This window comes from Nuphar pumila, chromosome 12 (assembly GCF_984573655.1).
Source record: "Nuphar pumila chromosome 12, dmNupPumi1.hap1.1, whole genome shotgun sequence".
Taxonomy (NCBI): Eukaryota; Viridiplantae; Streptophyta; class Magnoliopsida; order Nymphaeales; family Nymphaeaceae; genus Nuphar; species Nuphar pumila.
Window position 1 is genome coordinate 97,727,633 of NC_143260.1, and position 21,799 is coordinate 97,749,431.

The 21,799-nt window shown below is 37.7% G+C and overlaps 1 protein-coding gene across 4 annotated transcripts in view; it reads right to left on the bottom strand.

Annotated features, from left to right (window-relative positions):
• The window catches only part of LOC149821261 (uncharacterized), a 47,609-nt gene extending 35,610 nt beyond the window's left edge, over nucleotides 1-11,999 (bottom strand). For 2 of the 4 annotated variants that reach the window (XM_089981690.1, XM_089981688.1), the window contains exons 1-4: nucleotides 11,820-11,996; nucleotides 9,801-9,885; nucleotides 9,293-9,482; nucleotides 8,374-8,481 (exon numbers count right to left, since the gene is read on the bottom strand). In XM_089981690.1, coding sequence (XP_089837816.1) covers nucleotides 8,374-8,481; nucleotides 9,293-9,482; nucleotides 9,801-9,885; nucleotides 11,820-11,897 — 461 coding nt within the window. In that variant the 5' untranslated portion in view covers nucleotides 11,898-11,996. Of the gene's footprint in view, nucleotides 1-8,373; nucleotides 8,482-9,288; nucleotides 9,483-9,800; nucleotides 9,886-11,819 lie in introns of all 4 variants that reach the window. The other 2 variants (XM_089981689.1, XM_089981691.1) reach the window with 2 other exon arrangements.
• Nucleotides 12,000-21,799: the final 9,800 nt, after the last annotated feature.

Here is a 21,799-nt window from a genome sequence, read left to right on the forward strand (position 1 = left end):
TCTTACATAATAATGGTATTAATCGAAGGATTTCATGCCAGCATACACCTCAACAAAATGGTATTGCCGAAAGAAAGCATCGCCATATTGTGGAGAGTGCATTGTCTATGGTTCATGCAAGTAAGATTTTCATAAACTTATGGACCGAAGCTTTTTACACAGTTGTCCACATCATAAACCGATTGCCCATAAAGATTTTGCAAAATAGCTCTCCTTATTTCACATTATTCAGAAAAAATCCAAACTACAATGAGCTAAAGGCATTTGGTTGTGTATGCTATGTGCACGTGAACAGTCAACTAAGAAATAAGTTTCAAGATAAGGCTCGCATCTACCATTTTGTTGGGTATGCCGATGATTACAAGGTCTATAGATGTTACGATCCTAAGTCAAGAAAGATCAAAATCTCCAAAAATGATATATTTGATGAACATAATTTTTCTTCTCATGCGTGCAGCAACCATGTTTCTCAGGACAACACTAATGTTGAGGTTTATCAGCCAGGGTTGGATGATGGTTTATTTTTCGGAATGAATCACGGCATACAACATCTCAATTCTGAATTTGATCAACTTCATGACCACAGATTAGAGAATGAAACACCTGGAGTTGACACATAAGTTGATTTCGAAGGTGAGCGAGTAGGCTCGGGCAGATTTAAAGAGGGTTGTATTTACACAAGACGCAATAAGGATCGCAGACCATGCCAAATTATCAACAACCACAATCAGATTATGGAAATCAACCTGAGCTGGTGAGAAAGTCAAGCAAGGTGAGACATCTGATTGAAAGGTAGGTGAGTTATGAAAACTTCAGTATAGATTTCCAATTATTCCTCAATCAGATTGAAAGCCAGCAAGAACCCAAATCGTTTCAGCATGTAGAACAGTCAAATAGGTGGATAGAGGCCATGAATGAAGAAATTGAAGCTTTACATGAGTGTCGGACTTGAGAGACAGTAAAAAGACTACATGATAAGAATGTAGTTGCCTGATGGCACCATTAAGAAATACAAAGCCAAATTGGTAGCAAAAGGATTCACGCGGGAGTACGAACATGATTATGATGAGACTTTTAGCCATGTGGTTAAGATAGGTATCATTTGCATTATCCTGTCCTTAGCTGTTGATCATAGATGGAAATTGAGCCAATAAGATGTTAAAAATATCTTTTTGCATGAGCGGAAGAGGTCTATATAGAGAGACCACCAGGATATAGTGAGAATAATCCGAAGACTCATGTTTGCAGGTTAAAAAGAGTCATTTATGGGTTGAAACAAGCTTAAAGATCTTGGTTTGAAAGTATTTTCCTTGCAATTCAAGGTTACGGTGTTCTTCATTCTCCACTGGATCACTCTCTCTTTATCTACAAAGGTAACAATTTTATTGCTTTACTTCTTGTTTATGTCGATGACATAATTATTACCGGAAGTTGTGACAAACATATTAAAGAGGTGGAGTTTTTGAATAAACAATTTAAGATGGACCTTGGAGTCGAGGTTGACCGAAAGAATGATTCCCTTATTCTTATACAACATAAATACATTATTGATCTCCTTAATAAAATAGGGATGAAGGAATGTAAGCCAGCTGCCACTCTGGTTACTATCCACCAAAGATTGAGTGTTGAAGAGGGAAAACTCTACTACGATCCGACCAGATATAGCAGTGTTGTCGGCAAGCGGCAATATCTCACATTTACTCCTCAGGACATTGTGTTCATTGTTAATCAAGTGTCTCGGTTCATGCACCAGCCTAGGGTGCAACACATGGAGGCTATGAAGAGAATTCTAAGATATTTAAAGGGAACTGCGGGAGATGGTCGGATTTATAAAAAAGAGCTACAACTGAGAATTTAATAATGGTTATGGCATATTCCGATGTCGATTGGGCTAGTGATCCTGATGAAAGGTGATTCATGTCTAGGTACTGTGTTTTTATTGAGAGAAATCTTGTCTATTGGAGTAGTCGGAAGCATAAAACTGTAGCGAGATCCAATACAAAAGCAAAGTGTCATTACATGGCTTCTGTTACTGCTGAATTGACTTGGATCAAACACCTGTTATATGATTTGGGGAAAATTGCACCTAAATCCCTACTACTATGTGACAATCAAGGGGCTATCAATATCTCATTAAATCATATTCATCATGGAAAAATGAAACACATTGAAATTGACCAACACTTTATCAGACAAAAAATTGAAGATGGCGAGATAGAGACCAGGTATGTGCAGAATGAAGAATAGGGTGTTGATTTGTTTACCAAGGGCCACAAGAAGCAAAGATTTGGTATTTAAGAGTCGAGTTGTCCATGGTCAATAACCACGTTCAACTTGAGGGAGGCTATTAAGGGTTGGGGTTTGGATCAACCCATTATTGTGATGTATATTAGTATTTTGTATATTGTCTTAAATACCCCTCATTAAATCCTTTTGTATCATATGTAATTAAGGGTATTTTTGGGATGTATTTTATTTTAGCAGTTTCAATTATAAAAGAGACTAAGAGGCACAATTTTCCTAATTCTGGGAATTGTGTGATTACAGCCTCAAAACCTTCTTGTCTTCTTTCTCTTTGCAGGTCTCTCAAGAACCCTAATCTATCAGCACACTCAAAATAACAAGAGCCACTAATGCGCCAAATACAAAGAGCCACTAAGGATTAATCGCACAAACTCTTAAAAGAGAGCAAGAACACATAAAAATAATAAAGAGTTTATTGCACAATGATTGGCAGCAAGCATACCTTTACAAGAGGAAGGAGTGCCTTTAAATAGGCACTCCAGGTATTAAGGGGCTTAAGTTGGACCAGCACCCAATGTTGTCCAGTATTAAATACAAAGAAATGAAAAAGTAAAAAATAATGAGAAATAAAAACTCATCAGTCACTAACACTTGTTACACAATAAAATTACTGAAATACCCCTAAGGGGTATTCTAGTTTACATACATATTAAAAGACATATATATATAATGCAAAAATGTGTTACATAAACAATACATTTTAATACCCCCCCTCAAACTTACAGTGAGATCACTGAAAGTTTGTCAAAAAGTAAAATCGAGGTAATTAAAGCACCTTAATGAAGAAGTTGCTAGTTGATATTTAGAAGTAACATAAGGTAAAGTGATGACGTGTTTCATAAATTCTTCACGCACATAGTGGCAATTCATTTCAATATGATTAATTCTCTCATGAAATGTATGGTTGTCAGCTATGTATATCTCACTCTTATTATCATAACACAGTCTAAAAGGTGTCTAAAGATGAACGCTCATGTCTTCAAGTAATTTTCGCAAGCAAACGATCTCTGATGTTGTCGTGGTCATTGCACGGTACTTGACTCCAGTGGACGATAAAGATACTTTCTGCTGCTTTTTGCACTTCCATGACACCAGAGAATCACCTACAAAAACACAAAAACCAATAGTTGAGTGTCGATCATTTGTATCTCCTCCCCAGTGTGAGTCAGAATAAACACTCAACTTCAGAGGGAAAGAGGAGGATAACAAAAGACTTCTAGAGGTAGAGGTTTGTAAATATCTAACAATTTTCATTACAACACTCATGTGAGATGTAGTAGGAGAATATCGAAATTGGCTAGTACAAGGTACAACTTTGGGAGAGAGTTTATCATTTTTGTCAGTGAGAACAAAACACTTGCATCCAAAAGGTCTTAGTCTAAGATAATCAGAAGAAACTTTAAAAAGTTTTTCATAAGGAAAAATGTTTTGAATCTTGGATGACGAAAGTCAATTAATGAGATATACTGAGGTCAAACATGCTTCAGCCCAAAAATATTTTAGAACATCTTTTGCAATTAAAAGAGTTATAGTATTTTCAATTATATGCCTATGTTTTTGCTCAGCTAATCTGTTTTGTTGAGGAGTATAAGTACATGATCTTTGATGAACAATTCCATTAATTTGAAAATAAGTTTTGAATTCATTTAACATAAATTTTCCTCGAGAGTCAAACGGAAGATAGAAATTTTGGTTTCAAATTTGTTTTTTATAAAGTTATGATATTTTTTGAAGTTCTCAAAAGCTTTATTTTGGAGAAGTATATGACAGCAAAGAAGGAAGCTAAAAAAGTAGTTCGGAATGCGAGGGATAAGGTATATAAGGAGGTTTATGACAAGTTGGATACCAAAGAGGGTGAGAAGGATATTTATAGGATTACAAAAATGAGAGATAGGAAATCGAGGGATCTGGGTATGGTTAGATGTATCAAAGATGAAACGCAAAGGGTTTTAGTCAAAGATGAGGAGATTAAGGAGAGATGGAAAGATTATTTCGATAAGCTATTTAATGAAAGTCATGCTCAGGATCTTGGAAACTTTTCCATTCATTTTCATGAGATGAATCGTGACTTCATGCGCAAGATTCAAAAGAAAGAAATTGCAGAAGCTTTAAAGAAAATGAAATCAAGAAGGGCAGTTGGCCCAGATGGTATACATATCGAGGCTTGGAAATGCTTGGGAGAGAAAGGTTTAGAATGGTTGACAAATCTTTTTAACAAGATTTGGCGGACAAATAAGATGCCTAATGAGTGGAGGAAGAGTACTTTGGTGCCTCTATATAAGAATAAGGGTGATATGCAAGATTGCACAAACTATCGTGGTATAAAACTCATGAGTCATACTATGAAACTTTGGGAGAGGGTGATTGAGTCTAGGTTGAGGAAGGTTGTCATGATCTCGGAGAATCAATTTGGTTTTATGCCTGGAAGATCTACTATGGAAGCTATACATCTTCTTAGACAACTTATTGAGAGAAATAGAGAGAGGAACAAAGATTTGCATATGGTTTTTATTGATTTGGAGAAGGCTTACGATAGAGTACCTAGGGTTGTTCTCTGGTGGACAATGATGAAGAAAGGTGTTTCTCTCAAGTACATTAGTATAATTAAAGATATGTATGAAGGAATAGTAACCAATGTCTGCACTTGTGGAGGGGTGACAACCAATTTTCCTATAACGGTTGGGTTACATCAAGGATCTGCTTTAAGCCCTTTCCTATTTGCTATAGTGATGGATGAGCTTACGAGATCAATTCAAGAAAATATGCCGTAGTATATGTTGTTTGCTGATGATATTGTTTTGATTGATGAGTCTAGAGCTGGGGTTAATGCTAAGTTAGAATTATGGAGACAGACATTGGAAGCAAGAGGTTTTAAATTGAGTAAGAGTAAGACAGAATACATGGAATGTCGATTTAGTAAGCAACGAAATAGAGATGCGAGTGTAGTGAAGCTTGGTGAGCAAGAAATATCGGTGGATGATTCTTTCAAATATTTGGGATCCATCATTCAAAAGTATGGAGAAATTGATGGAGATGTAAATCATAGGATAATGGTTGGGTGGATGAAATGGAAGAGTGCAACTGGAGTGTTGTGCGATCGTAGAATGCCATTGCGGTTGAGGGAAAAGTTTTATAGGACGACTATTAGGCTCGCTTTACTATATGGTACGGAATGTTGGACTGCCAAGAGACATCATATTCAAAAAATGAGTGTAGCTGAGATGCGTATGCTGAGATGGATGTGTGGAAATACAATAAAAGATAAGATTCGGAACGAGGAGATACGTAAGAAGGTAGGCGTTGCACCCATTGAAAATAAGATGAGAGAGAATCGTTTACGGTGGTTTGGACATATTCGACGAAGGCCTAATGATGCTCCAGTTAGAAGGATGGAGAAATGGGAAAATATATTAGTTAAAAGAGGTCGGGGTATGCCTAGGAAGACATGGATGGAGGTGATAGGAAAGGATATGAATGCTTTGAACCTCACCGAGGACATGGCATTGGATAGAAATGAATGGAGGAGAAGGATTCATGTGGAAGACCCAGAATGATTTTCTTTGTTGGTTCATATCGCCGACCCCAATTGTTTTGGGATGAAGGCGTAGTTGTTGTTGTTGTTGTTGTTGTTGTTGTTGTCAAAAGCTTTATTTTTTTGCCTAAGAAAGTATATCCGTGTGTATCTTGTAAAGTCATCAACAAATATTACATAATAAGAAAAACTAGATTTAGATAAAATAGGAGAGGGTCCACATACGTATGAGTGCACTAATTCAAAAGGTTTAGAAGAAAATAAGGTTCTTTTTGGAAAGGAAAGAGCCTTCATTTTCCCAATAATACAATCCTCACAATAAAAAATTTTATTCAAAAATTTGCTTAAATGAGGTACATGAGACAATTTTGACAAACTAGGATGTCCCAATTTTTGATGCCATAAAGCTAAATTTATATTTTGAACATTATAACAAAAATTGCTTTTTGGAAGAAGATGATCCATGTAATAAAGGTCTCCTTCTCTACAGCCTTCCCTAATCTGCTTCTCTTACTGTAGATCCTGCACAAAACACTTTTTGGATGAGAAGGAGACACTACACCCATGGTTCGTAATTTGTGAAACAGACAAAAGATTTAAATTCAAATTTGGGACAAGCCTAACTTTTGAAATAAAGAATTTCGAAGAGTTTTCAAATTTTTAAATGCTTTTTATGCCAAGAGAGGATACATCGGAATTAAAAACATTTTTTCGTGTTGAGTTAGTGCAACTTTCAGAAAGTAAAGAGGAGTGTGAAGTCATATGAAATGAAGCTCCAGAATCTAAAAGCCATGAAACCTTACCGAGAGGCGATGATGTGGAGACCGATGAACGGAAAGAGAAGCATTTTTTATTAGTGGGTGAAGGGCCTCCATGATTTGAGAAAACACAGTTCCAATAGACTTAGAGTCTTCATTGGTTCCACTTCATTTTTCGTGAGACACCCCTATGGATGTGACCTTTTTGTTTTCTCTTCCTTTAAACTTGAAGCAACATAGCCTAATATGACATGGTTCTCCGCAATTATGACAAACCAATATAGTTCTTTTTTTGTTGTCATCATATCTAGGCTTTCCATTGTAAGGCTTTGAAAAATGAGGTGGTCTATAAGTATTTGTATTGGCACCCGGTCTTGAGACGGCCAATACTTTATCTCCTTGGATTCGGACATAGATTTTAGTCTTGTCTCCTCCATGCATACTTGAGCCAAGACTTCATGTAGGGGAAGAGGATTTTTTTATGAATAATATTGACCCAAACTTGTTCAAATTCTGGTCTAAATCCACTAAAGAATTAGAACAATTGTTTCTCATGCTTGTATTTCTTTCATTCTTAAGCATCATTGGGTGTTTCCCATATAGGCTCAAGTTTAGCAAGTTGATCCCAAAGCCTCTTGAGGGTACTATAGTATTCCCTCACTGTCTTATCACCTTGTTTGCAATTATGAACTTCGTCTTTGAGATCCCATTTGTGTGCCATATCTTTTTGGATATATGTTTGTTTAACATATTCCCAAGCCTCATTAGTTCTTTCAAATTCAAGGATGTCAGAGCATGGCTCCTCGTGCATACAACCCATAAAGAGGGAAAGAACCTTAGCACGACCTACTTCCCACTCTTTATAGGCTTTTTTGTAATCAATAATAGCATTTTCCTTTTCATTCCCTTTAAGGCTTTCTTCCTTTGATCCACTATCGGCTCCAACAACCACTTTTGTGAGAATTGGTTGTGGTTTCAATGCGGATCTATCAACAAAATACCATAAGTCTTTTCTCATGAGAATTCTCTTTACCGTCGTGGCCTACATATTGTAGTTTCTATCAAATTTGATGGGAACAACCATAACGATTTCTTTATCGACTATAGTAGAGAAAAGAGTGAAGATAAGAATGAGAAGAAAGTAAGGAAAAAATATTGGAAGTTTGATGGCATGCTTCTCGAAGCAACGGACCAACGAACCAATGCTCCACCGATCCCACGAATCTCCTCTTCAAGCTTTTGTCCGAGGGCACCAATGGCTCTGATACCATGTAATGAAACAACAAGTTCACAAATACAATGCCACAATATAGCTACAAAGGTGCACACTCACAAGAACAAGACCCACTAAGGGATAATCACACAAACTCTCAAAAGAGAGCAAAAACACATAAAAATAATAAAGAGTTTATTGCACAATGCTTGGCAACAAGCACACCTTTACAAGAGGAAGGAATGCCTTTGAATAGTCACTCCAAGTATTAAGGGGCTGGCCCAACTAGCTGTTGGGACAGTGGTCCAACAGCTAGTTGGACCAGCACCCAATGTTGTCCAGCATTAAATACAATGTTGTCCAGCATTAAATACAAAGAAATGAAAAGTAAAAAATAAAGAGAAATAAAAACTTGTCAGTCCCTAGTGGACTGACACTTGTTGCACGGTAAAATTACTGAAATGCCCTTAAGGGTATTCCAGTTTACATACATATTCAAAGACATATATATATATATAATGCAAAAAATGTGTTACATAAACAATACATTTTAACAGCAGTCATACCAGAAAACATTGCTAGCACCTTGAACAAGAGCTGATGCATAACGTAACAGTCCCTCAGAGCTTTCAGGTGGAATTTCGAATAGCTGCAGATCACAATGAATATGTATGCTGGAGTCAAGATAGGAGACAAGCCACAGAACAAAGCACATGAGGGCAAAAAGGACACTTTGAAAATAAATAAATAAACAGAAGTTTTCAAATCAGACAGTAATTACATGTATTCATATCAGCCTTCTACAATCATCAGTTAGGCAAAGAATTTTCATGCACTTCCTGCATATTCAAAGATCTACAAAATATAAATGGCACCTGAACATATGCAGGTTGCATAAGATACCCAGCAACAAAATTTACATCATAGCTGCACCATGTAAGATATCTAGTGAAGTTCTCTTCACGTATAGGATACACTTGGTGATTGCAGAATAAATCCCGACTGAATGGGAGACAATGTGATAATGCAGTGAAAACAAAATGCATCCCAGTATTACAACCTAAATTCTTAGGCTTAAGCACAGCACCTTCAGTACAAAACAGCTCTCAGAAGTTAGAACAGAGACAGATCATCGATAGGAACCTAAACCATTTGAGAGAACTTGTGATATTTTGACAGATTTCCTGAACAAGGGGGAAAAGAAAGCTGGCACACATATCTCATTCCAACTATTTTGTCCCTCATCTGCCCATATATTTTAAGAATGGAAAGTACTATTAAGAAACAACAGTATAAAAAGGTATGTGCTTTCTAAGAAAAAAATTGCTTTTTCCTATCACAAATAGGATTGGTGACCAAAACTTACACTAACCAAAGCAAATTTCTTCAGTTTTCAGGGTGAACGGAACAGAATTCACATTATGTGTCTTTTTCAAATGATGTAATAGAAAAACTGCATTTGGAAGCAAATTTGTGCATACCCACTTGTGGAAAAGAAGCACAAATATATGAGATGAAAATGACTGGCTCCACAGTAGGACAATCAAATCCAGGACAGGCTTCCCATTTTCAACATTGCTAGCATAATGTTCAGCAAGGACTTCATAGAAGCACAGGCATCTGTCACTTTTATCTGCTGAAGTAATTTGATCGTCATCCCTGCCGAGAAGTATGTCTGTTTTCAATTGGATCATAGTAATTAGAATAACTACAGAATGAAAGTCATATCAAAATAAAAGGAAACAAGTTTCTACCAAAAGAATAAAGGGCCTACATGTGAAAATAGATATCATAATTGTGCAAAAACTCAAACATGAAGTACACAACCATAATGTTACTGACACAAGCAAAAGAAAAAGTCACAAGTTTCCACCAAAAGAGTCCACTCTCCAGAAATTGAGTTACTGATTCATGACAGTGACACAAGGTGCAGACTGTCAAATAAAAAAGGATCAGGTCATGCAACTCACACACACAAGGACAGATTATGTACCTTGAGCTCGGGGATCTATTTCTAAGGCTATATCAGCAAATAACTCTTGCAACAAGTTAATTCTTTGGGATTGTGAATCAACAGCCTGCAAAGAAGAACAAACAGCAAAACCGGTTACACTACATATTATTTATAAGAAGCAACTGCATTTGGCCGCAGCCCCTTTCTAAAAGTAGTTTGAAGCATAAAGCATGTGATAATAAGATAATTTCTAGTTTCCACATTCAACTAAGCAACAGAGAGAATCCAAAAACCGATCAGTTTTTCCTCGTGAATACCAAATATCAAAAGAAAACAGGCTAATTAAAATAAAAACAACTTAATTAACTGAATACATCATGATGTTAGAAAGGAATAAGAGAATTAAAACAGTAAGCGTGTCAATGGCCTATTCTCATGACCAAGATCTGGAAGAGAGCCTCGGTATAACCATAAACAGAATTGCTATGTGCCAATCTCCCAATAATGCGACCCAAGTTGCAACAAGTCAGAGTAGCTATAATTATGAAGAAACCAATCGCCACAAACTGGTAGATGGAGCTAGCATGAAATCACACTTAATTATAGCCACCTCCAAATTCAGTAAAAAATCTTAAAAAGGAATCTACACATCGAAATTTAGCATTATTAAAAAAAAATCTTAAAAAGGAATCTTGCCTAAACAAAGGCATAATTTATTTTTAGTGATGACCAGGTAAAAATAATTCTACCAGCTGTAGAATTCTATTTCATCACACGTTTTGAAGCACCACTGGGCCTTGAATTTGCATAAAATAGGGAGCCAGATGGTAAAGCAGTATCGGACTCTGTTTTTGTCCTTGACCACAGAAGAAAAGAAAAAGCATACCGGGCAAATATTGCTTTCTTTGTTCCACACAGTTGAACCCTTAAAGGTAAATTTGCTTATCGTGTGTCGGACTGCCGCGCGAACCATATATGGTCAAAAAGGTGAGGCGGTGGGTGCCTCGGCAATAGGCAAACCAATATAAAAATGACAATCTTTAAAATGAAAAGCTAAAAAATGAAGATTTTTATCAAAATTCATTAAATTAAATTTGTAAATTTTTTCAAACATTATTATTTAAAATGCAAAGGCAGTCCAAAGAAAGAAAAAAGACAACTTAAGCATCAAACTAGTATAACGGCAACAGTAAATCCACGCATTGAACGGAAAGAACCTGGAGTTCCAACGCAAGAATCGACGGCCAAAATCACACGCATACACTTGTATTCTCGCGAGAAAACCAACTAACTACCATCATCCGATTACACGCATCAAATTTTCTCAAATCCGACACTGACACTATTAGCAACAACGCCAATTAATACAAAACAAAAAGAATAAACAAATTTTCATACCAATAACTGCGTAAAAGAACAAAAAGCCAGATTCGAGTACATCGCCGGTAAATCCTCCAAATCTCAACGTACGATATCACGATCCATCAAAATCATCACGTAAAACACATTCCGCACAAAAATTTAAAACAAAAACCAACAAAATCAGGTAACAATGCAAAGCAACAACAAAGATCGAACCCTCACGACGAACGCCGAGACGAAGATCACTCGATCGGGGGGGGGGGGGGGCAAAAAACCCGAATTCCGGACAGGATCGCGAAAAGAAATACTAAAAACAGGAAAACGAAGAGGAAGGAGTGGTTGGTTCCTCCCAACGGTAGGAGAGTGTGGACGGTCTCAAATTTTCATTTTTTTGACAACTTCCTGCAAAATCTGACCTTACAGATGTGATCCGCATGGTTAGTTTAGTAGAAACAGTCTTTTTAATCATCTGATTATGACATGTAAGCAGGATTTTATAAGAATTCGAAAATCAATGGCTCAAAATAAATTTTAAAGCTCATAAAATCATATTTTTTCTTCTCATGCTAAACACATCTGTCAGGGTTAGATTTGCCAAACATGGCCTAAAACATCAAAAATGACCACTGTCCACACCGTATGGACGGTTAGGAGAAACCGATTTCCCGAGGAATAACAGAGGAGAAAGGGGCTAACCTTCTGGAGCTTCTTCTGCATTTGCAGGGTGAGGGCGTTCAGGTAGTCGGATCGCGCGGAGGGCGAGGGATGAGGCATCGCGGCAAAACCCTTGGACGCAGGACGGAGAGGGAGAGGAGCATTTGGATCCCCCCGGAGAGCGAGCCCTTCCCCGTTTGCAGAGAGAGAGAGAGAGAGAGAGAGAGAAAGAATGAATTATATATATATAGAGAGAGAGAGAGAGAGAGCAGCGGAAGCGTCTCAGAGAAAGCGTCTCCTAATGGGAAATAATTCTCCGCCGAATAATTAATTCGTAGTTAAAAAAGGAAAAGGAAAAAAAAAGCTCTTTTTTGCCTTTTTCTTCCCCCACTCTATTCTCGGAAAATGACTAGTTGATAACGACTCTCAGCTGAAGAAAAAGCACCCAGTTAACTGTTGCCACGTTTAAAATTTTAGTTTAGAATTTCAATGATAACTGTAACTTCTAGTTTAATTACCTTTCCTCATTATTTCTAAGGTAAGGATCTGTTGCCTTCACCTTCATTGTCAACATCGCTCTGCTTTCACTCTTTGCTCTTATTTGAGTAATTTAAAAAAAAAAACGCAACTTATTGGTTACTCATCCTCCATTCACAAAACGCGGCGCAGCGTTTCACTATGGCAGTTAAGCGCTTGCTTTATTTGAATGGAATTACAAATTACTCAAATGAAGTGTAAAACGACGTTTTTGTTCTTTTTGTGATAAAAAAGGGCAATGGATTCGTAATGCCAACCTACTACGTACCAACGAGTTTGGATCTCTCATGTGCAAGTTGTTTTGATCCAAATAGACCTCATAGAATTCAGCATATTCAAAATACTGAAAACTGATTTTTGGATCATATTTTTTCGACGAAAAAATATGGTTTTATGACTAGAAAGTATCACATTGTAGGCCATTGATTTTTTTGAAGCCTTGTAAAAGTTTACCTACTTATCTTAATTGAACAATTCAAAAGCAGATCCCCACTAAGTAAAATATGTATATCACATATGTAAGGTTGCTTTCATGAAAAACAATCAAATAATTAAAAAAATGAGTTTTTTTTAGGTTGCGACGACACGACCGAATGTGGCCCTCTTACGAAAAGCGGTCTAACTTAGAGCTCGGCTGCGCCTTTCAAAATATGATTCAGAATCGCGTGGGGTCTCATGTGATTTTGAATCTCAAGCAAATTAGAAAATGACTCTCTTATTCACTTTCTCACATCTTACCATTTTTATGTTCGGTTGCTTATACAAATGAGATTCACTTTCTCATTCAAATGAGAAATTGAATCTCATGTGATCCAACGAAACATGCCCTTAGTGAATTATAAGCCGTTCAGAATAGCGCCTAAAGATTTTAAATTTTGCAATTAATTGTCTGCTTTACATAAATGGATTTAAAATCAGTTGCCCAAGGTGCAAAATGGGTAACTGGCCATTACAAAAAAAGACATTTTTGTCTCATTTTGATAAAATAATTCAGCTTATGTAATTATGTTATTTTATAAAGAAAACAATAAAGAGAGAATTTTTGACATTTGGCTTAACTAAACAAAGGTTAAAGTAATGAGTTTTGGACTAAGAGTATGTTTGGCTGCTGTTTTAAAAAAATGAAAAGAAATATCATGATAATTGAAATCTCATGGGACTCAAAATCATTTGATTTGGAATCCCATGCAATTCAAATCTCGTGTTTGTTTAATGTGAAGAAAGGAAAATGTTGCGGACCCATTTTCTAGACTCATATCCAGGTCCAAGTTCAGTGGTCCAAGTACTTGAAGTGGATCAAGTTGTAGAAGCACATGATCTAAATTCAAAGGCCCAATCCCTTCGTATGCATCTAAAAGTGACAAGTTTGAATCCGGGATCCCAGCTCCAATTGCTCCAAGCCATGGGACATTGTCTCATCATTAAAAGTCAAGTGGGACCCACTTGTGGGATGCCCGTCCAAAATTAGGCATTGGTGGCTCAATGGAACCCACCTCCTTGGCGCCCCTACCACTTTTAATAGGCCATGAAAGTTGTGTGAAAGGCCTTGAACTCTCTCTAAAAGTGAAGAATAGAACTCAAGAGAGTCCTATTTTTGGACTAGAAGACTATTTTAGGGTTGGTCAAATAGGCTTACCCAAAGTTAGTATATGCTCTCAAGGTGATATCTAGAGTTTTGTTTTTTGTATTTATTTTATGGTGCAACTTGGGAAGGCTTTAAGAGCCCTCCCTAAGTCTATATACAGGGTCTCATTTGTATTGAGATGATATCAATCAAAGAACTTGATTTCTCTCTCAAATCGCCTCTCACTTTCTCTCTCTCAATTGTGTGTCCTACCCCCTAGACTTGACTCTCTATTTAAAGGTCCATCCCTTATCTATTTGATGAGTTGATCACCTAGTGGATCTGTTCTTCTAAGCGGACCAAGGTGTAGCCTAGGCCCACCTGAACCAGTGCAGTCTGCTACATCAACGTCGACGGTCTCGACCCCCTCAAGCCTAAACCATTAAACTTTAACCTTCTCCAGCTGAACCAAGATGGTAACAGACCCTAACAAATTCAAACCAACATCAGTAAGTCGTCTCAGACCTTGTCTTAACCCCAAACCAAGTTTAGAAACCCTTAAACCCAAATATGCCCAAAATAGAATTTCTGACAAAACCAATTTTTTGCTAAACTTAGAAAAATCACCTAACACAAACTGTAGAGCCTATAGGTCTAAAATTTTGACCCAACCTACCTTAAGATATCTCGTTCAACCCCTCTAAAAAATCTTGATTTTATCATTTCCCAATTATGAGATATTAATTTTCCAAACCGGGTCTGTCTTAACCAAACTCAGTCTTGCTTACAGAAAACCCTGAAAAACCCATGACTTGACCCAGTCAGTTCTCTCAAAATACTAAACCTCTGACTCTAAAATTTTAACATAAACTAGTCCAAGGTGTTTAGAACCATCTCCTAAATTTTGAGCATTTTTTGTGGTATCGTTTGGGCATAGTGAATTTTCTACTAAAATTTGTTAAAACTCAGCCTACCCTATCACCTGAATTTCACTTTGACCTAGACCTTGACCTAACCGCACCCACCTAAGCCTTAAAATCTCTAACCTCGACTCAGTCATGCATCAACTAGTATCATAGCCAACGGTCCTCGTTCCTCTAAATTTGTTAAAATGAGTGTTGCCTTTATCAACAAACATGTTAAGAAGGAAAGCAACTCCAAGGTGGTTCATGTGGGAAACTGCATGTTCGTGCTCACGGTGAGCTTCCAACCAACGTATTGCAGTAATGCAAGAGAAAGTTTAGGATATGTGGCAGCTGCTCTGACCTACTTCCCAAGGTGGTGATGTGTTTAAAGGGTGTGTTGATTTTTCGACGTGCGAATCAGCCCCATTGTCACAACACGTTGACCAAACTGGCAAGAGTGATCTTGTAGTCATTTCTAAGGTCGACATTGGTTCCCAAAGGACTGTTGGAGAATGCGTAAATGACCCCAAGAGCACCATAGTGGTGTTCCACTTCAGCAAGCAGTGAAGGCTCTTTAACCCACTTCCATGAGAACAAACTCACATGATGAGTTATGTATTATAAAATGACAATGTATGATCCTAATGAATCCTCTCGAAAATAGTTTAGGGGACACTATAGAATGCCTTAATAGTGAAAACTTATAGTAAAACGAGTGACATAAGCAATGTCATGGGATGCCTTTTGAGGTCACATTCGAAAAAGAACTCCTAAGAGAGTTTGAACCCTCACTTTGCAAAGACCCATGTACCATACGCGAGGATTGACTCAAACCCACATTGATAAATGTATTTGGGGAAGAGTCTAGAAAAAAAATATTGGATAAGCTCATGGCTCAGGATCCCCAAACCTTAGAAGAACATTTCACCAAGATTGATATAGATGAGGATAGAATAAAAAAATCAATCTTTGTAAAGAGGCCTAGTCGACCCCCCAATTGGCCGAAGGTCCTAAAACGAAGCAAGGAGGAGAAAACAAATTTATGGGTCAGCTTCAAGGTGAACCCCAAATTTACTTAGATGACTCAAATGGCAGAAGGTGATGAAGTGGGATCAGTTAAGGCCCTCAAAACCTTTAGAGTCATTCAAGAGGCCTCCCTTGTCATGTTCAAGGCGGAAGAGCAAATGGGTAATAGAGAAAGAGATGTAGTTTTTGTCAAGTTTAGAAACATATTCACCTCCCTAAGGACTTCAAAACCATCATATCACCTTGGAAGAGTGTAAGTTCATGGCTCAATGGACCCCCCGTAACATAGGGCAATCTATAATGTCCTATCATGACCATATTGTGAACAAAAAATTAAAAGATGTAAAATCCTAAAAGACTGAGTCATTGACCTCTTGGCCTAAGCCCATACCCTTTAAGGCCATGAGAAAGTTTAATGGACCCATCGTGGAGTGTCAAGATGTGAAGTGGACGATAAAAACATTGTTGCCCACTTGGAAGCAAGGTTAGAAGGGTCGTCTTAGTTGTGTCAGAAGAATTCAAACTCACTCTTGTGGCATATAAGCAAGCCATATGCAAAGCTTCCTTGCTCATATTGCCCAAATCATCTAAGGTGTTTACTGTGAAATCCAATATGTGTAACATTGGGAGAAGAGCCTATTTAATGTTAGAAGGTCACCCAATGGCTTTTGAAAACCTTGCCAACCATGCCAAAGCATTGTCAATGTATGTGAAGAAAGTGATTACAATCAATTTGGCACTTGGAAGTCGGAGATTTTATTTTTTTAAAAAGCACTTTGTGGTCCACACCGACCACAAGAGCATTAAGCACCCTACGAAGCAAGGTGTTACGACCCTTCATTGGCACAAACGGGTCACCAAGATAATGAAATATGAATTTGAACCCCAACGTAAGAAGAACATGAGAATTTGTGACACTAGTGCCTTATCCAGGCGAATTGAGAGGGCCAAATTGTATATATTTTTTGTAAATTATAATTTGAAGAGCAAGGCATGTAAGAGAAAATATAAAAAAAAATACAAGAGCAGAAGATAACCAAGAAGGAAGGTCTAGAAGTGCACCCCCACTGACAAGTGTTGGGTGAAGAGGTCTTCTATACGGGTAGATTCTTACTTCTCAACAATGCCAAGATTGCCTCCGATCTCCTCCACCACTCTTTGATTTTAAGTGGTTTCGAAGTGGTTCCCAAAACTCTACAAGAAACCAAGGGTTAGTTCAACTAGCCCAAGAAGAAGGAATTCATGATCAAGGTGCTATTGGTCGCACATTGTTGTGAATTGAACAAGGGTGAGGGCTTATCCTGATTTGGTGCACGAAAGATCATTAAGAGTCTTGTGATGGTGAATGAGTCCAAAGCTCCAAAAAACTTGAAGAAAGTAATGAGAAATGTGAGGAGTGACTCAAGGATGTGGAGAAATGAGGATGGTAATAAGATGACGGTTCAATCATGGCCTCACTCCTCCATTGAGGCGAGCACACATCGAAGCATAAATTTTTATCTCAATGAAAGCATCAACAATGAAAGGATCATCTGGATTGTAGAGAAAACTGTAAGAATGTAGTTCTTAATGTATGAAATGGATCAATTCACTATTTTTTTATCACAGTGAAAGCCAACAATGGATCCACCATCGACAAAGTGAGCTCTCTCCTTTAGAAGTTTACTTTTGCAGATGACTCATGTGTTGGAAAGATACACGAGTGTCGCGTGGTGCTAAGGACAGAAAGACAGTGTGCCAAATAGTGCAACAAAAATAACCAACCTTGGAGATCGACTATAACCTTGAAAAGCATCCTCTCAACAACTTGCCTATGAGACTAGGCAATTCTTAAGGGGAGGGGATGATGCAGACTCATATCTTGATCTTCATTTAGTGGTCCAAGTACTTGATGCAGACCAAATTATGAAAGTGTATGATCCAAATCCAAAGGGCCAATCTTCTCATATAGATCTAAGAGTGATAAGTATGGATTCAGGATCCAAGATCTAGTTGCTCCAAGCCTTGGGACACCACCTCAACATTGAAAGTCAAGTGAGACCCACTTATTGGATGCTCCCTCCAGAATTAGGCATTGGTGGCTCAGTAGGACCCACATCCTTGGCACCCCACCTATTTTAATAAGCAATGAAAGTTGTGTGAAGGGCCTTGAACTCTCGCTAAAAGTGGAGAATAGAAGTCCAAGAGAGGGTCATTTTTGGACTAGAAGATTTCATTTTAGGGTTGATCAAAATAGGTTTACTCAAAGTTAGCCTATGCTCTCATGGTGATATCTAGAATTAGGTTTTTCCTATTTATTCTATGTTGTAACTTGTGAAGGCTTTAAGTTCACTCCCTAGGCTTATATATAAGGCCTAATTTGTATTGAGATTATATGAATGAAAGAACTTGATTCTTCTCTCAAATTTTGTCTCTCTAAATTGTGAGTCCCTACCTCCCTAGACTCATCTCTCTCTAAGGGTTTATCCCTTCTCTATTGGGTGAGCTGATCCCCTAGTGGATATGTTCTTCCAAGTGGACCATGGTGTAGCATAGGCCCACTTGAATTGGTGAAGTCTACTACATCAACATTGATTGCCCCAACCCTCTCAAGCCTAAACTATGGAACCTTAGCCAACCAAGATTGTAGCAGACCCCAACCTACTCAGCCAAACCTCAATAAGTCGTCTTAGACATTGTCTTAACCCTAAACCAAGTTTAGAAACCCCTAAACCCAAATATTTTCAAAACAGAATTTCTAACGGAACTAGTTTTTTGCCAGACTTAGAAAAATCACCCAACCCAAACCGTAGAGCCTCTGGTCTAAAATTTTGACCCAACCTTATCTAGTTTAACCCCTCAAAAAATTTCAATTTAGCATTTTTCAATTTTGATATATTAATCTTTCAAACCCAGTCTTTTTGAACCAAACTCAGCCATGCTTGTAGAAAACCATGAAAAACCCTTGACTTGACCCAGCCAGCTCTCTCAAAATACTTTCAAAAAATTTTGTGGCATCATTTAGGCGTAGTGAAATTTCTACTAAAACCTGTTAGAACTCGACCTACCCTATCTTCCGAATTTGACTTCAACCTAGACCTTGAACTAAACGAGCCCACCTAAGCCCTAAAATCCCTCACCATGACCCAACCATGCATCATAGTCCCATTTGCATTAGAATACAAATTTTTTTGTTTAGTTGCTTGACATAAGTTTCATTTTCTTATGCCTCAGCAGGGAAGGGGTGGACCTCATTGCTGGCGTGAGCACTCCAACGAGCCCCAACAAGGAGGGGATGCAACTCATGGGGGGGGGTTCCAGTTGATGGGCTCCTCCTCACTTGGGTTCACCTAAAAACCTAGGCAAGAGGTACCCTGGCATGCCCCTACGGAGAGGATGGAGCTCACCGGTGGTTCTAATCGGTGAGGTCCTTCTCGCTTGGGTCCACCTAAAAACCCAAAGGGATGCCCCAACAAGACTACACAAAAAGGGATAGAGCTTGCTGGCGAGCTTCTTCTTTCTTAGGTCTACCTAAAAACCCAAAGGAATGCCCTGGCAAGCCTCCACAAACGAAGTTGGAGCTCACTAATGATCCCATCTCTCTCTGCTGGCAAGCTTCTTTTCACCTAGGTCCACCCAAAAGCCAAGAGAGAGAGAGAGAGGTGAAGCTCGTCGACAATGATTTCAGCAAGCTCTTCTATCTTTTTTTCATAGCGGCTCCAACCTAAAAAAATATGTTTTGTATCTACCGGTGATCAAAAAATACCGGTGGATGACTGTTTCAAATATTTGGGATCTATCATTCAAAAGTATGGAGAAATTGATGGAGATGTAAATCATAGGATAAAGGTTGGGTGGATGAAATGAAAAAGTGCAACTGGAGTGTTGTGCGATCGTAGAATGCCATTACGGTTGAAGGGAAAGTTTTATAGGATGACAATTAGGCCTGCTTTACTATATGGTACGGAATGTTGGGCTGCCAAGAGACATCATATTCAAAAAATGAGTGTAGTTGAGATGTGTATGCTTAGATGGATGTGCGAAAATACAATAAAAGATAAGATTCGAAACGAGGAGATACGTAAGAAGGTAGGCATTGCATCCATTGAAAATAAGATGAGAGAGAATCGTTTATGGTGGTTTGGACATATTCGGCGAAGGCTTAATGATGCTCCAGTTAGAAGGATGGAGAAATGGGAAAATATATTAGTTAAAAGAGGTCAGGGTAGGCCTAAAAGGACTTGGATAGAGATGATATGAAAGGATATGAATGCTTTGAACCTCACCGAGGACATGGCATTGGATAGAAATGATTGGAGGAGAAGGATTCATGTGGAAGACCCAGAATGATTTTCTTTTTTGGTTCATATCGTCGACCCCAATTGTTTTGGGATGAAGGCATAGTTGTTGTTGTTGTTGTTGTTATGTATCTACCGGTGACCACTACTGGTGTGTGAGCTCTACCATTTTTTGGTGGTGCTTTTTTGTTGGTTCAAACACAGGGGCATCATCCTTTATTTTGCACAGAGGAAGGAGGTGGGAATATAGATATTGGGTCATTCATTTTTAAAAATATGGTTATGTGATTTCACAAGCTAGCCCATGAGATTCAAAATCTCATGGGCTGATGAGAAATCAAATCAAAATGATTTTGTTTCTCACAACCCAAAAGCAATATTGTTAGGTTTCTGTGAGAAAGCAAATCAAATGAGATTTGAACTCTCATTTTCATGAGAATTCAATCTCATGAGGCTCAACCAAGCATGCCCTAAGAGTGCCTTAAAAACATGAGTGAAGAAAAGCAACAAGCTAAATGTCATTAACAAAGAAGTTATGTCATTTTTTATAAATAACACATAGGTTAGGCAACTTTTTATAATTATTTTATGGAGGGAAAAAGGATAAGAAGTGAGTCAGGTGTGGGCTGACTAGTAGTTGATTGGAATTGGGTTTGTGTTGTTGGCGAAGTAGGTGTTTATTTTAAATTAGACAGTAGTTCGTATAGCACTTCTAGATGCAATTGATCTCAAGGTGAACAACATCCAAAACCTGTATGAATGATATATAAATGCCCAAGAATTTTCAACTTGAAATAAGTAAAAAAAATTATTCATTTTTTTTAAAATAATATCCAACTCGAATGAGAGGGTCGATATACAAAAGAAATAGTTTTGATTATTGAATTTGACAACCCCAAGGCGGGTTATAAAAACTAACAACTCTAAACTAGACTAGATCCAATTCATACTTAGATTTGTATCTAGGTCTGCACACTAAAAGATTTCAACGAGAACCCAACTAAACATGAATTAAAATAAAAGCATTATCATTCCAACTTAACTCATAATGTATCAACAATCATTTAAATATAAACATGTCCATACATATGAGTCAAAATCATCTCAGTCTAACTGAGATAAAAAAGACAAAAATATTCTAAGATCGACAGAAGGATAAAAACATGGTGCCCTTGCCCTTACATCACACCACTATACTGGAGATCAAGAATCACCTCTAATCATCATGAAATAGGGTCAGACTTAGGAAAACCAGTAAGATAATACCGCAAGATAAAGATTTCACAAGCTAGAACATTCACCACAATAATGATATCACATTTCAGCAAATAACATAATCATGATATAATTGAAGTAAAATAAAAAGCAAACATGTATATCAGCATTAGAGAATAATTAACAATCATTGTGTCAATGCAAGTCTTGTTTTTTTTTAATTAATATCTCTGGGTACTCGGGTATAATCCTTATATCTGATAAGGTCACGATGGGTGTTTATTATGCCATGTAAATCATTTTTCTAAAGTGCCTAACAGTTCATATATCCAAAGCAGGCAACCCTTGGTCGAAAGAATTATAGTACTGGAGTAAATGTTCAGTAAAGATGCATACAGGACTAACTGTAGTAGTAGGGCCATATCACCTAGGACACTTAGATATTTTTGTCCTCCCTAACTCTGAGTGGCTGGAGACCAAAATAAGCATCATTGCTCC